At 39.4% G+C, this 15,418-nt stretch overlaps 1 protein-coding gene across 3 annotated transcripts in view; it reads right to left on the bottom strand.

The window, feature by feature from the left end:
* The window catches only part of LOXL2 (lysyl oxidase like 2), a 74,440-nt gene that overhangs the window by 32,803 nt on the left and 26,219 nt on the right, over positions 1-15,418 (bottom strand). For all 3 annotated transcript variants that reach the window (XM_007426009.4, XM_088151887.1, XM_088151888.1), the window contains one exon: positions 5,746-5,957. In XM_007426009.4, the coding sequence (XP_007426071.1) occupies positions 5,746-5,957 (212 nt within the window). The remainder of the gene's footprint in view (positions 1-5,745; positions 5,958-15,418) is intronic.

The raw sequence follows: 15,418 nt of genomic DNA, 5'->3' as shown, positions 1-15,418 counted from the left end.
AAAGGGTAATCTATTCAGTTTATCCTTTAATCCGCACCTTTTGACTGCAATGAGTCGAGTTATATTTTTCAGTACTCCTTAAGGGAGAACAGTATAATCTTAAGGCAGGAATACGTGATTTATGTCAGTATGAGGGCTGCATTGGATTGTGGGTGACATGTCAAGGACTACCAAAGGGTGGGACAGGCATATGATAGAAGCCATGATGACATCATGCACACAGTGTTGTCACTGAATACATGGCACAAATTATATAATTTGCATCAATTGCATGATCATATGTGTGATCTCACTAGCTCCCCTACATGCCTTGCAGGTGCCCGTGGGCAGGTGTTGGAAATGAGTTTTAAGGGAAGAAAAGGGTATCTTAGAGTCCCATGAGTCTTCAGATATTCCTTTGGCCCCTTAGTTCCTTTCCCAGGGAAAACAAAATGCAGAAAATAAATTAAGGGGTTGAACGTTTTGGCCCTACACATTCTAGGGGGTTTTGGAAGCTGCAGAGGAGATGCTGATCAGCTGTACCTCTTGCATCCTGTGTTAAACCAACTTTGCTCAACAGCAAAGATAGTTAAGGATGAAAGTTACTGCATGTACTAGACAGAAATTTCAACCTGGGCCTCCTTATTCCTAGTGTAGGATTAACCAATAAGCCACACAGCCTGTTTCGATGGGAAAAAAATCAATTGAGGGAACAATCCCTTTGGTTTATCTGCTAGTTCAGAACAGAACCTTTCATGGCCTCACTGCTAAAACCCTCAAGGATTATATTCAAGAAGTAAAGGAAATCCTCTGTGACACATTATAGATACTTTAAGCAATCATTTCCTTCCACAGCTTTCAAGTCCTTCAGATCAGACTAGGAGGAAAGAGAGAAATCAGCTTTGCTCTTCTACCAGTCTGAGAACACAAACCAGATCTCCAAGTGCATCTGGATGAGAAATTCAGTAAAAGACTGTCAACAACTCTGGGAAGCTAAAAGGATTAATAGGAACCATTTGAAAGGAACACAATAGCCCTGCCCACAATATCTGTGGCAAACTTTCATACTATTTCTGGACATGGGAGAGGGGAATAAATCATGATAGATTACTATTTGTTAAAAGTCAACAATAGTTTTGTTATGGAAGGGAGTAAGATGGCCTTAATTCAGAACCTGTATGTGAAGTCCACTTTGGTGATTTTGAAATTAACCCAAGAACTCAATATGGCATCAATATCACGAGTTGGCAGACCTTAGAGGTAGTCCAGACAAGAAGCTCCAGCCATGAGTACTAACACTATATTGTAATTGTAAAGTTGCAGTAACAGAATCTTGCAAGTCTGAAAGGACATCTCTCCCCCCCTTTATAGTCCAAGAAAAGGGGGGGGGTCCCTTCTGAGACATTTGCCAGGCCCTCATTGCCTCTGCAAGCTAAACTGCCTTGTATCTGACCATTGCCTAGACTGCTGCTCCTTCTCCTGTCTCTCAAGGACATTCTCACAGATCATTATACAAGTTGACCATTCCTGACTTATACGGAGCATTTTAGTAAAGTGTATTGCTCAAAGTTATACTGCAAATGAAGTGATGAGAGTCTGTAAATAAGAAAATAAGAAGAAAGAACTTTTGGTTTGTTTCATTATTGAGTCATCTGTTTTTCTTGCTGATACAGAACTGCTCCAAGATCCATGATACCTCCTTTGGTGAAAAAGTATTTGACTAAGTTCAGAGACACCCAAGTCTGATGCCCTATCCCAACCCTGGAACTGATTTTATGGCTTTGACAGTCATACTCTCTAAATCAGAGTTTCTCAACCTTGGCAGCTTGAAGTCCACACATCTTCAAGCTGCCAAGGTTGAGAAACACTGCTCTAAACCAACCCAATCACACTAAATTATTGTTATGGGATACAATCAGAGGAAACACCATTTCTGAAAGCCACCTTAAGTGCTCGGAAAAAAGGTGTCATAGAAGTGCAATAAATGCAGATAACATTATTTTAATCTCTAATGCCAGATATTTAAAGTAAATTTGTGTTGAAACCACCTGCTAAGAAGGTATCTGGAAAATGCAACTGAGGAGCACCACGTAGCATAACACTGGAAAATGATATCGGACTGGGAATTTAAACTTGGAGAATATGCAGCAATGGCCACATTAGGAGCATATATTCCTAACAGAAGTTTGACCAAATTTAAGCAAGAGTAGCTTCCTTACATATTATGCAGCAAGGCAAATTTAAGCATTTATGGTATGGTTTTTAAGGGGAAAAAGAATAAACTAGAGAACTTAAATCAAAAATTTATGAACGTTTTTAAATGTTTAAAATGTTGTATATCAGTTGGAGTAGGGAAGTAAGAAACTATTTACCCCATGTTTTAGTAGTTTTCCTTTTTTTAATGATATTTTAAAATAACAAAATAGTGGAGACTTTGGCGCAGCTCAGAGATTAAAAAAGTTGACTAAAATCCTTTTCCTTATTGCTAAAAATAACGTATTTTGTTTTTATGGTTCATTTTCATCCACAGGATACCGAACATTAACTGTACAACTTCTGTAACTTCTTTGTCCACATAAATGATTTATAAAATGTATAAATGATTTATAAAAAAATGATTAAAAAACAAGACAAAATGCAATCGAGAGGTTACAAAACCTAAGGGAAACTCTCAGCTGGTTCACTTCTGTCTTGCTAAAAAACAATTCCCATCCAATTTCAACTTGCAAGTAGTCAGTCAGTCAATCTTTTTTTGTCAAAGCTTGTAAGTGTAACATCATACCTATGAGTGAGAGCCCCTAATTCAACTTCAGATGTTTAAGCTTGCCTTGAAGGATTTCTGTGTCATGGGTAGTTGAGAGGCTGTGATAGCTCAAAAACACTTGGAAGGTCAGAAATAGAATGCTTCTGAATATCAGAGAGAAAAAATGATTTCACGTATGGTGCTAAGACGTCACATGGGTTGCTTGGTTCTCACTTAGCATCATGTGCAAACGCTACTGTGATTTAAACCAAGCTCTGATTAAGCATAATGTATGAGATTGGTCAACATGGGGGCAGTTTTCACCAAACTGGTCCTGCCAGTTGGAAACATGAGGAAATGCAATCCCAAAATATGGGAAGGTTGGAAGAGGATGCTATGGGAAAAATGCTCAGGAAAAATATTATATTCTGCAGCAACCAAATGCCCTTTCTACTTCCTGGGACGATAGAAGCCAGGGCCTTACCCATTTGAAAGGCCCCTGTATGATTCCTAAAAGTATATACTTGACTACCTGAAATTCAGAGCTTGTGGTATTAACAGACCGTAGACTATTCAGCAAGACCATTCTTGCATATTTCTGCTGCTAGAACAGCATCGTTGATTGAACTCAAGTAAGAAAACAGTATAAAAGGAAACTATCAGAATTTCCAAGTTGATCTTTCCTTTAACATAAATTTACTCCAAACAGAAATTAGATGACATTCTAAACAGCAAGTTTGGCAGCTAGGAGCGGGATGAACTAAATTGTTTGCTTTAGCAAAAAGTCCCATCTGTGAATCATTTTGCCTCCCACCAATACGAGGCTCCACAGCTTCACATGGGTTACCTCAGCACAGAAATGCTGCGGTCAGATTTAAAAATGAAAACGCTTGGCTCGACAGGCAAGGCTGCCTTTTTAATCTGCTGCCTACCGAAGCACGAGGTCAGTTTATTGCAAAAGGAGCCCATCTGGCTTCCCAGCTGCAGAACCATAGTGTGAGTGGAAGATCCCATCCATGGGTAGAGCAATTTATGACGGCACTGCGTAGAATGAGACCACGGGAATTAGACCCAGATTAACAGGGCCTCTGGAATCACGTGTAAAAAGGATTGAATCCAAGTGACTGGTAAAGACATGAATGGAATCTCTGCTTTCACTTGACAGGATATGAATCTACAACAGCAGCAAGTTCCTTGAAGGAGAAAGGGAGATACTATTGGCTGACTACCAACACCGAGAGGTTTATAAATTCTTTCCCTTGGTTTTGAAACTGGGTAGCTTTGGGTCAGCTGCTAAGGAGGGTCTGTGGGGAACTGGCTGGTGGTCCTTTTTGGTTTTCAAGGAGCCCCTTTTCTCTATCTTCTGCAGTATGCAATCAGAAAACTACAGAAGATTTTAGTCCGCATTACAGTGCAAACAATACATTCCATGGAGGACACAAGGCATGTACTGTATGCTTTAAGGCAGTGTTGTCCAAACTTGGCCACTTTAAGATGAGTGGACTTCAACTCCCAGAATTCCCCACTCATCTTAAAGTGACCAAGTTTGGACAACACTGCTTTAAGGAGATGGCAGCACCTCACCAACCTTGGCTGATCTCTAAAGTCTAAACATGGGCAGATCTGGAAATCCTAGAGCTGTAGGGTAGCCTGGGAAATAAAAATATGCTGGAAGATGGCAATGGCAAATCACTTCCATAATGCTGGGAAGCAAACATCATGGGCATGTTCATGAAGTCACCAGGAGTCAATATTGAACTAAGTGAGTTTTTGCCTTTACCTTCCTGGGGATGAATGAAAAGATTAACCTACACCCATGTGGTTATACAATGCAATAAACAATAGATATGGAAGACATGCCATTTTTCAGGGAAACTGGACTGCAGTTACTGAACTTTTGACTGCAGACCTTCCGCTTCCCAAACACTCTATGGAACAAAAACTTCTCATTATATCACCCCTGAAGTTTGGAAACAGCATACTTTAAAAGTGTTTGATCTTATTGGTAACTTCGAACGGTCGCTAAACAAGTGGTTGTTAACTGAGGACTACCTGTATTTAATATATTATTAGTGATGATCATCTACTTTTAAGCAACTGCAATTATTTGGAAGCTTCTCTGGGAATTTGTTGGGTTGAAGAAAAGGAGATAAACAAATCTATCACACTGACAGTATGTAGCCATTTTCCTACTTGAAACTGAACAAGATGTCCCCATTGAAGAGAGGAAAGACTTTAGTCACCAAGCCTGAAACTCATTCCCTCCAGACAGGCAGTTGTGATTCTACTTACAGAGCAGACAATCAGATTTACTCTGAGTGAGCAGCTAAGCTGGCAATTCAACCCCACATTAAAGCAGCAAGCAGTTCACATGAAGGTAGAGTTATAAGCCGTGTGGAGTCTAGAGTTCCTAAGAAAGCCAGAACATTGGTGTAGACATGTGACTGTTTCTTCCCCATGTGCAAAACAAAACACACCAGGCCATCTGGAATTACTTATATACCGATGGTGTGTAAGTATATTACATGTAAGAATCCAGGGTAGACTTTTAAAGAAATCACTGTGCTGCGGTTTTTAAGGATTCTATTCCATGACCCTCGTTCTTTCTTTTTTCCCCAAATTTTGGTTTCATCATTTTTCACTGACAAAGTATTTGAAACATGGCCAATGAAATCCTGTAGAGAAGGAACTCTAGGAAAAACCCTTCATGGAAACTTGAAGAGCAAGCATGGAAAGCAGAGGTTTGGGGCCTTCAGAGCTCTCTCCATCTTTGGACAGGACAAACAGTTCAAATTATTGCTCAAAAGGATATGTTTTGCAGCTGTCCGAGGGCCTTCTTTTGTCAAAAATGGGGAAGGAAATTAAGAGTTGAAGCACTTCAGACACTGGCAACAAAACACATAGAAACTACCAGAATTTTTCCAACTCCAGTTTGGAAACAATTGGTTCTAAATAGATCTGCATGGGTTTTGCACTCTTGAAGTTCAAGAATGTAAGTAACTCTTTGAAAAGTTCACTCTTACTTGTAGGCTTTGATGTTATATTTCTTCTCTGCTGGAAATCCAAACATGCCACAGATAACACGGGAATTTTTTGTGGTCCAGTTTTTGTCACAGATCTGCTTCCAAGTGCCTCCTTCTTTTACTTCCACGTAACCCTCCGTAACGGGGATGCGTTTGCGAGAGGCGGAAAAGACAGCCCGTATCCGGACATCTTCTACTTCGATGTTCGTATTCTAAGGATTGTAAGGAAGATAGGAGTTTCTTGTTTAAGCACTGGCCACAAGAATATATAAAGAACAGATAAAAGAGAACCAATAGATCCTTTAAAACAAACAAAAAGACCCTTAAACTGGAATTCAGAATTGTGGAAAACTGCACAGTACTGTGGTATAGGACTTCATAGAGCTCACTGGATGACTTTGAACCAATCACCTCCTCTCAGCCCAACGTTCACCACAAGGTTGTTGTGAGGATTGACTCCTATGGATGTATCACACTGAGCAAGTTAAAGGAAAGCAGAGTGTAAATATTCAGGAATGCCATACTGTTCAACAAACCAGATCTAAAGCTCAGGGAAACTTTGGAAACAAAATTACATATTGTATGGGTAAAAGTTAGGAGAACTGTGGTGTGTATCTGGAAATGCAGATACATGCTTCCAGCTATGTCCTTAAAAACTGTGGCATCTTCCAGATGTAAAAGCCAGGGTGGTGTAGTGGTGAAGGTGTTGGATTAGGAATGGAGAGATTCAGGTTCTAGTCCTCCTTAAGCCATGGCAACTTCTCTCAAAGTTAACTTTGGCAAAATATTAATGAAACAAATCAATTTCAAGGAACAAATCTACAGTGGTGGTTCTCAGCCAGTCATCTATGTACCACAAGAAGAACTTAGAAATAGTGGAATGCAAAGTAAATCATTGAAATTTCAGTGAAGCATGTCAAACTTACCATAATACTAAGTCTAATAAAAGGGCTACTCATGGATCAAGAATTATTTTAAAAAGGAGCTTGAGAATGTGTGAAATAGCAAGTGCAGAACCTCTGAAAAGTTCCTGCATGTTTTTCAGGCTTCTGAAAAACGACACAGCTGCTTTAATGACCTTCCAATCTCAGGGATGGGAGGTGTTCCAGGAACTTGGCATGACGTGTCTGAAGGAGATTGTTGGTCCTGGGTGTAAAGTTGCATTTTGAAATGCAAATTCTCTGAGTGAATGGAACCTTAGGAATCCAATTTTGGTCCTTAATGTTTTTATCAAGAGCGAAAAGAAAAAAACCCCTGTGTCATAATCTTGGCAGACTCAATTTTAGTGGCAAAGATACCCTCAAGTCAAGCTCAATTCCCAGAGATTGCATGACACTATCATGTCATTTTCTTGGCAACAACATGGAAGTGACTCCAGTAGGAGAGAATCTCTGTAGCTCCGGATTGAACTGTGGAGCCCTTGGTGCTCTCTGAACTTGGCTGTTTGCTTGCAGACATTTCATGACCCAACTGGGTAACATCATCAGTCATCATCAGTCTGATGATGTTACTTAGATGGGTAATGAAACATCTGATGATGTTACCTAGACAGGCAATGAAATGTCTGCAAGCAAACAACCAAGCTCAGAGAGCACCAAGGACTCCACAATATGGAAGTGGCTTGTCACTACCATCTTCTGGGATGATTTTTGACTTGTCAGTCTAGACCACAACCACAGCACTTCATAATGATCCCCCATCCAGTTACCCTGCTTAGCTTTTGAGCCAGACAAGGTTGGTTCTGGGAGCTGTAAAAAAACAGAACTGGGGGTGCCCCACACAAGCTATTTGTAGTTTGCTCTGGTTTAACAGAAAAACCCTTTATCTAATTGTACTTCAATGAGAGAGAGTGAGACCCTCACTTCATTGTGCTGGCCATCTTTTTCTTTTCTTTTCTTTTCTTTTCTTTTCTTTTCTTTTCTTTTCTTTTCTTTTTATGTTTTATTGTAATTTCTTTGTTTGATTGTTGTGAGCCACCCAGAGTCATTGAGAGTCAGGCGACATCAATAAACAAACAAACAAATCTAGAAGGACAAAATACCAGAAATGGATAAATCAAGTTTGTGCATTAAAACTGGTCAGTTTGTTTCCAGTATGCTGGACGGAGAACGGTGGTCCTCCAAAGGTTGCTGAATCATGACTTGGAGGGCCTGAGTTCTCCACCCTTCACACTTATGGCTACTTCTCACTAAGGGTCATCAGTAGAGAATTTTAATCCATGATTCTCTATGATTCCTGTGCTTAATATGTAATTTCCTTGGGAGAACAGCCTGAAATGCCCTTTCAACTGAAAAAAATGAGGTATGAGTCACAGAAGTGATATATTTCCCTATTACTGCCTACGTGAGACTTACAGCAGAGCCAATCCCACAGGATTGACTTGGTTCTGGGAGGGCTAAGCAGACTGGAAAAAAATGCTGTTTGCTGCACCAGTAAGCTAAAAAGGGAACTAAATTCAGGGAAGGTTTATGTAAAGATTTCAAGATAAACTGTTTCTCTCTCCCTGTCCCCCCCCCCCAAAAAGGCATTGTTTCTATTTCATTACATCAATGTTGTGGAATTCTTCTCTTTCCATTTATAAACGCAATACCTCCAAAGGAGAAAAGAACAGCTAAAGGATTTAAAATGATTAGTATAGTCAATTGGAAATAAAAATTTTAAATGGAAGTTGAAATGGACCCAATCTGCGGTTTCTCTGTGCCCGGGTGCAATCAACAGAAAGATGAAGCTGGTGCTAAGCTGTCAGTGCTGATTTTGGGAGCCAAAAGGAGTCATTTAAACAAGACAGCAGGCATTGTGGAGCAGAAATATAACACGCTTTCCATTTCAAAGTGATACTGAGGTGCCATGATTATAGCAATAAACCTGAAATTAAAAAGATATTAAAAGATCGGAGAGAAATGAATAAATTCTGGGAGCTGAAGTCTACGCATCTTAAAGTTGTCAAGGTTGAGAAATACTGCTTTAGGCTAAACACACTCAGTCCTTTTAACTGTTCTTCATAAGATTGATCCTCCTTCCCTACCATTTGCTCTGCTCAGCACTCTTTGCAGTTCCTTCCTGAATTGCGGTGACCAAAACTGGACACACTATTCCAGGTACGGTCTGAGCAGTGCAGCATCAATCAGAGCTGTTTCTTCCTGGGACCTCAATATTACACCTCTACCGATGCAGTCCAAGAATGCCTTGGCTGTTTTGGCAGCTGCAGCACGTTGCTGGCTCATGCTTAGTCTGTGGTTTACCAGAACAGGTGCTAGAAAAGACCTTAGCACACAAGCCCTCCTTGACTTGCAAAACAATCAGGAACTCCAGCCATCCATTATAATTTTTCTTTCTCTGTGGCGTATGGACTTTGTGGCCTGGTATGCCTGCTGCTCTGCTGGCATGAGACCGCATATGGAGTGAGGAAAAGGAGGGGACAAAAAAACCCAGCTCAGTTTTGTCCTTGAAGACCAGCTGCTGTATCATGAGGCTTGAGGAGTTGACCTGGTGTTGGGAGATTTTGAGTCAGCAGTCCCATTGGTGCAGCGAGGTATATAGGTATTGGGGACCAGAGCCGTGGGGGGACACCCACCTCCTCCATTGTTGTGGGACATGCTGCTGGTCTAATCAAAAATTGGAGAGAGAGCCAGAAGGACTGGAGGAAGCAGAAGAGAGTAAATGTTTGCAGCTCGAGCTAATGGAGTAGCTGGAGAGAAAGGCTGGAGGAGAAGGTGTGCAGAGTAGTTGTCACTTCCGGTTTGGGGAGAGGAGAGAAGAATGGTCCAGGGGTGGCTTCCCTGGAAGAAGGGAAGTGAAGTCCCAAGGGGTCGAGCTCCACCCAAGACCCAGGAGGAGAAGGAGAGATCCAGCTGGTTGCAGGCGGTGGCTTCACCAAGACCCTGGAGGGGACGGAGAGAATTGGCTGCCAGTAGGAAATCCCTGGTTTTGAGGGAAAAAACTGGGCAGAAGACCCTGAGAGAGGTTCTTTCCCAACACAGAAGCAGCTGAGCTGGAAAAAAGTCAAGGAACGCTGAGCACACTCCAGCTCTTTCCTTCTTCTCACACTCTGTCTCTTGTCAAGCCCAGACACTGGGGAGGGAGACAAGAGAAAGGGGAAGGAAGCAGGAGAGACAGAGGGGGAAAGTCACTGGTAGGGAGACCTGGGAGGAAACTCAACACCAGGACTGTGTTGTAAAGCCCTGTTGTAAATGCCTGCTGAAAATAACTGCATACAGTAAACAGCATAAAACTGTTTCACTGTTGTTTCTGTGTCCATTGCCACCTTTGCTAAGAAATACACCCCCAGGTCAAAAACAAACCCCCTCAGATTGTGACACTCTCCCACTTCACAGTTTTTCCTCCAAGGATTACACATATAAGGTGATATTCAGCTTTCTTCTATCAATTAATTTTCCCAACAATCTTTTGAGCGGTCTAGGTTGAAGGATATTTGCTAGCCCAAGATCACCTAGCTAGAGGCAGACCAAAATGTTTATGCAATAAATGGCACTCCCCTATACATTCAACTTAAGGAGCATGAAAGAGGAATTCCTGACATCTCTTCTCCGTCTTTGGAAGTAACAATTGGGCCACAACTTAGTCAATAACAAACAGTTGGTTACTCTTTCAGGTGGTGCAAATTCTGCTGGCCTTATACCTACTGAGCTTTTATGGTTGAATCTAGATCTCCAAATTCCTAGTTCAACATTCAGCAACAATAGTTTGCTGATTCTTTCTTTGAAGCTGTAACATACAGATATTTGGACAATTAGTATGTTAACTGCAGGGTGGAAAACAGGACTTCACATAGCATCCTTTTTCCTTTTTTTCCAATTCTCAAGAAGTTTTTAAGTGACTCATTTTTTTTCTCATGGGGTATTTCATGAGCAGTCATGCAATAAGCAGATTGTTTAAAGTTTCCATCAGAGGCCTTGTTTAAATGATAGTGATAGATTTTCTAATAATTGCACAGAGTTGCGGGGTGGGCGATGGAATGGAAATTGAAATTTAGGAGGAAAAGGTCATTTCTGATCATAGCAACTTATCCCATTGAGTTGGGATATAAGTTGCCTAAATGTTCACACCACATTTTGTGTCAGCTACTAACATGTTTGGCCCATTTATCCCTACACAGTCAGGTGAATAACATGCTTTAGCAATCTAGCTAAGGGTAAAGGCTACTGAATTCAAACATTGGTTTCAAAGTTTCTGGAACAGACATTGGTACTAAAATGCAGTGATATTTTTCAGATCAGAAGCCCTATTCTTTCCCTCTCCCTATTCCTTTAGAATATTTTTTCAGACTTAGTGATCTTTTTCAAACAAGAGAAATTGAGATGCTATGGAATATAAGATTGCAAATCCTTCACCCCAAACTAAAGAATTTCAACAGAACAATCCTATTTCAGCAATGAAGTATTTTAACTTAAGATGAAGCATAAATCTGATTCCTTTTATGTGGGACCAGGTCAGCCCTTTTCACTGTCATGAAAGCCTCAACAAAATAAACTCTTATTTACTATGGTAAGTCTAAACTGGATGGGTTCACTTTTACTTCAGTCCATCAGAGACCTGGTTCATAAATTGTGCATAGCCAAAATGCTGCTTGTTTCTGTTTAGTGTGTTATATGCACCCAGTTATTGTAGTTTGTAAATCATAGTTTATGGCTTAATGAACTGCAAACCCAGCCAATTTTGGATTATTCTATAAATTGTGGTTTCACAAATTATGCCTTAGTGTGATGTGGGAACCCAAACATGAAATCTTTTTCTTGCCTTCCTCCACTGAACAGATCCATTGTTAACAAAACTATTCCTGTTTTTCTTTTTTTGATATAAATTTTGTACCTTCTAACCCAGTGTTTCTCAACCTTGGCAACTTTAAAATGCGTGGACTTCAAGAATTCCCCAAGAAGACCACCTGTGCACTTTACTCAAGTAAAGGAGCTGACTCTCTCCATTGCATACCTCATGGCTAAAACATCTGGCTTGATTTTTCAACTTTTATACCTCTTCCTTACTGTATTCCCTGCTTCTCATACTTGATAAAGAGTTTCTGAAGAACCAGAAAGCTTGCATACTGTTTGATGCTGTTTTGGTGGTCCCAGTAAAGGCATGGCTCTACTAACTGTATGGGATTTTTAAAAAACACCTTGTTATGGTTTGTTCTAGGATGCCAACAGGTTGCAGGAATCCAGATCACCACTAGAAAGCAGCAAAAAGTTTTCTGGATCTGTCTGCTGTATTCCAATAGTTGTCTGGAGTTCTGCAACCCAGATATGGTACCACCACACTGAGCTGTTCTGTTTTTCAAAGATTCCATTGTAAAATGAAGTGCAAAAAAAGACTTAAATTGACTAGTATTTTTTTTTTCTGATTTTCATCCTGTGTTAGCTAAAAACATCATATACAACCATATGTATATGTATAGTTTCTTAAGCAATCTATCATGGCTTTTGTCTTCAGAAGATATTTCAGTCTTGACTTCTGGGGAAGGAATGATGAACTAGCACGTCTCTGAATGAGTGGAGATGATGACTGTAGCAAAGACCAAGGAATTGGCAAGTAGACTGGTCCTGTGGAACCTCTTTGGATAAGGAGAGGATGGGAGATTACCCACATGTGCTCCAGATGGCTGCTCCCATGAGGAGACCACAGGACAGAAGTTTTCCACAGGTTTGAGGATGGGGAGGTGAAGGGATAAGCCATCGTACTCTCAACTGTGGCAGAGCCTTTAAAAGACACTGAGTTTGCTAACTTCTCTTTCTAAGCTCTTTAGGAAATTACTTATTTAGCTGTCTCGAGGCTAGTAGAGATCTTCAAAATGACAAGTTTGAAAAGCCACTGGTAAGTTTACCTTCATTGTTGAATAAAAGAAAAATTAACTATAAGCTTAAGAATTTAAAGAATTGGAAATAAATGGCAAAAAACTAAATAAGACCCTGATCCAAGAAAGTTATAAATGAATTAAGGGACCAGACAAGTTTGGAATATTAGGATTTTTACTATAAGATTTTGGAAATAATTATATAAATAAAGGACTTTTGTGGGAACTAAATTGTTTTGTCTATCCTAAGTCGTAACAAAAATTTGAGACTTTGTGATTTCGGAATTTGGACACTAGAGGGGACTAAAGATTCCAGGTAGAAAAAACCCCCCAAAAAACAGAAAGTGAAAGCTTGCCTTTTGTTTATGGCTAATACTGGAATTTACAAAATGATACAAAATGTTATGACATTTGAAATACTCCAGCAAATTTTTGAAAATGGAGTCAGAAACTAGCAGCCACAATGTCAGCATTGATGTCTGCTTTTATGGATAGACTATGTCCAAAAGATGTTAACAAAGGAATGGCAGATGCGAAAGAGAATATTTTGAGAGATTTATAGGATAAAGAGGTGAAACAAATTTTGTTTGATGTAGAAATATTAGAACCAGAAATATTGGAAAATAAAAAAGCGTGGATTATAAAACAAAGAAGACAGCTGAAGTGGAAACACAAATGACAAGCCAAGAGAATGACCTGGATAAGGATTTTCTAATGGCTATACAAAAGAAGTTGGTTAAAGCCTTGAAAATTAAAGTGGAAATACAAATGATAAATCAAGAGAATGACCTGAACAATGACTTTTTATTGGATCTACAAAAGAGGTTTGCTACAGTCCTGAAGAAGCCTTTGGGATGGGAAAAAGAAAAATTGAAGAGAGATCAAATCCAAGACAACATCTGAATGAATTAAAGATCAAGATTGTTAGAAGTAAAGGGAAGGAATATAAAGTTGGTTTGTTTGACCAATGTTAAAATGAGGTATGTTTTTATAAAGCTCTGGTAACCCTTTATAGACCTTTTGCTGACACCAGGACTAAAAGTTGATGATTTATGGATTTGCATAAGTGATGAGTTATAGGAAGAAGAGATATTTGTTGTAACCTTATAGGGGGTAAAGAATTATTATGTTTGTTTATATTTGTGATGAGGATTGGAAGTCATATCTTTAAATATTTTTCTTTTTCTTTTTCTTTTTCTTTTTCTTTTTCTTTTTCTTTTTCTTTTTCTTTTTCTTTTTCTCTTTTTCTTTCTTTTTCTTTTTCCTTTTCCTTTTCCTTTTTTTCTTTCTCTTTCTTTTTCTTTTTTTTTCCTTGCACCTTTTGTTCTTTCTCTCTCTCTTTTTTTCTCTGAGTTTAGTTTGTAGTTGCTTTTACTATTGTAATTAAAATTTTCAATAAAAATTATTTAAAAAAGAAGATATTTCAATCTTCTAATGATTTTTATCAGATCACTTCATTTTAGCAAAAAAAGCCAATTTAAGACTCATTCCGTTTTCTCCTTTGCTGTCTTCATAACCTGGACTTTCTACCCCTTGAAACAACTGTCTCTGTCTCTTGTTACGAAGACTAAAATGTGAACTACTTTATCCTGAAGAATAGATTAATGTCAAAAGAACAGCTGAGCAGCATTTAGTCAAATTTTGGCACACATCGTGAAAGAAAGCAATGGAAAAACCACTTCCCTCCTGTTGCTTTCTCTGACATCACCAGAATCGGAGCTGAACTGGAAGCATAACCATTTATTAAGAATGGTTCTTCTTGTCAAGGGCTGAATTCACACCTTGCATTAAAATGTAATATGGGTTTGTTCATTCCAGTTTATAGTATGGAGTGAACTAGTCATTTGTCACCCAAGACTAATGGCGTAATACATTTTGCAAAAGAAGCCACAGCTGGTTTATTCCACAAACCATAATTAAACAAAATGCTGCTTATTACAAGATGTGACTCCTGCTAGCTACTGGCCTTGGGTGACTGACTAAAAACCTTTGGATTGAATAAAAAAATGACGACTGACTCCGTTGGCAGTGAATTGTTCCTCTTTCAAGTTTCAGTTCAAACAGCCGCTCAAAAGTTCCAATCACAAAGGACATTCCCTTCCAGTGGTGAGAAAGAAAGAGGGGGGACCTATTTAGATATTGGTTAGAAGGCATAGAATATGCAAAATTACAAGCAAAGCAAATATACATTTTCCTTTGGATGTATTACATTTTCTTTAAGCAAATCTGGATTGATGTCATCAATAGCTGAGTATACTAGGGTTTTTTTTCTGACTGAACCCTTTTTCCTTCCTGTATCTATTTTACCAGAGTCGTTCTGTTTGAAGAATTCAGAGAGAGATTGAGAGAGAGAGAGAGATCACTTCACCAGTTATTTTTCTCTTAATCTGTGTTTCTCAGTTGGTTGTGTGGAGAAGTTCTCCCCAAACTGGGAAACCTCTCCCAAGTGTGAGAAGAGAACAAAGATGAAGTCAGAGCCAGAAGTCACTCTTTGGTCAAGTATGCTCAGACAAATAAACTGAGCATTCCAGCAAAGCATTTTTTGGTGTCCAAGATTGGAACAGTCTTTTTGCCCTGTGATGGCTCAATGCTGTTTTGCATCATTGTACATTATTTACTTAAAATGAGAGAGCACTCACTAGCTCTCTTATGACTTGAATGCATCTCTTGGTTTTGGTTTAGGAAAAGTCTGTTCCCACAGCAGCCAACAGTACTTCAGCCCCAGCTCTCAGTTGTTATTTTACACTTACAGAAGTAACAAATATTATTCGCAGAATTACTACCATGTTTAAGTCTGCAAAATTTAAGTGATCAGAAGAACACCTCCAAATGTATAAATATCCTTCTCAGAAAAAGGTGGTGGGA

The sequence above is a fragment of the Python bivittatus genome, unplaced genomic scaffold (genome assembly GCF_059951505.1).
Source record: "Python bivittatus isolate LINGU-HERP-01145 unplaced genomic scaffold, Pbiv_v1 ctg000680_np1212, whole genome shotgun sequence".
Classification (NCBI taxonomy): Eukaryota; Metazoa; Chordata; class Lepidosauria; order Squamata; family Pythonidae; genus Python; species Python bivittatus.
Note: the sequence above shows the minus strand (reverse complement) of the source record. Positions and strands in the feature narration are given on the sequence as shown.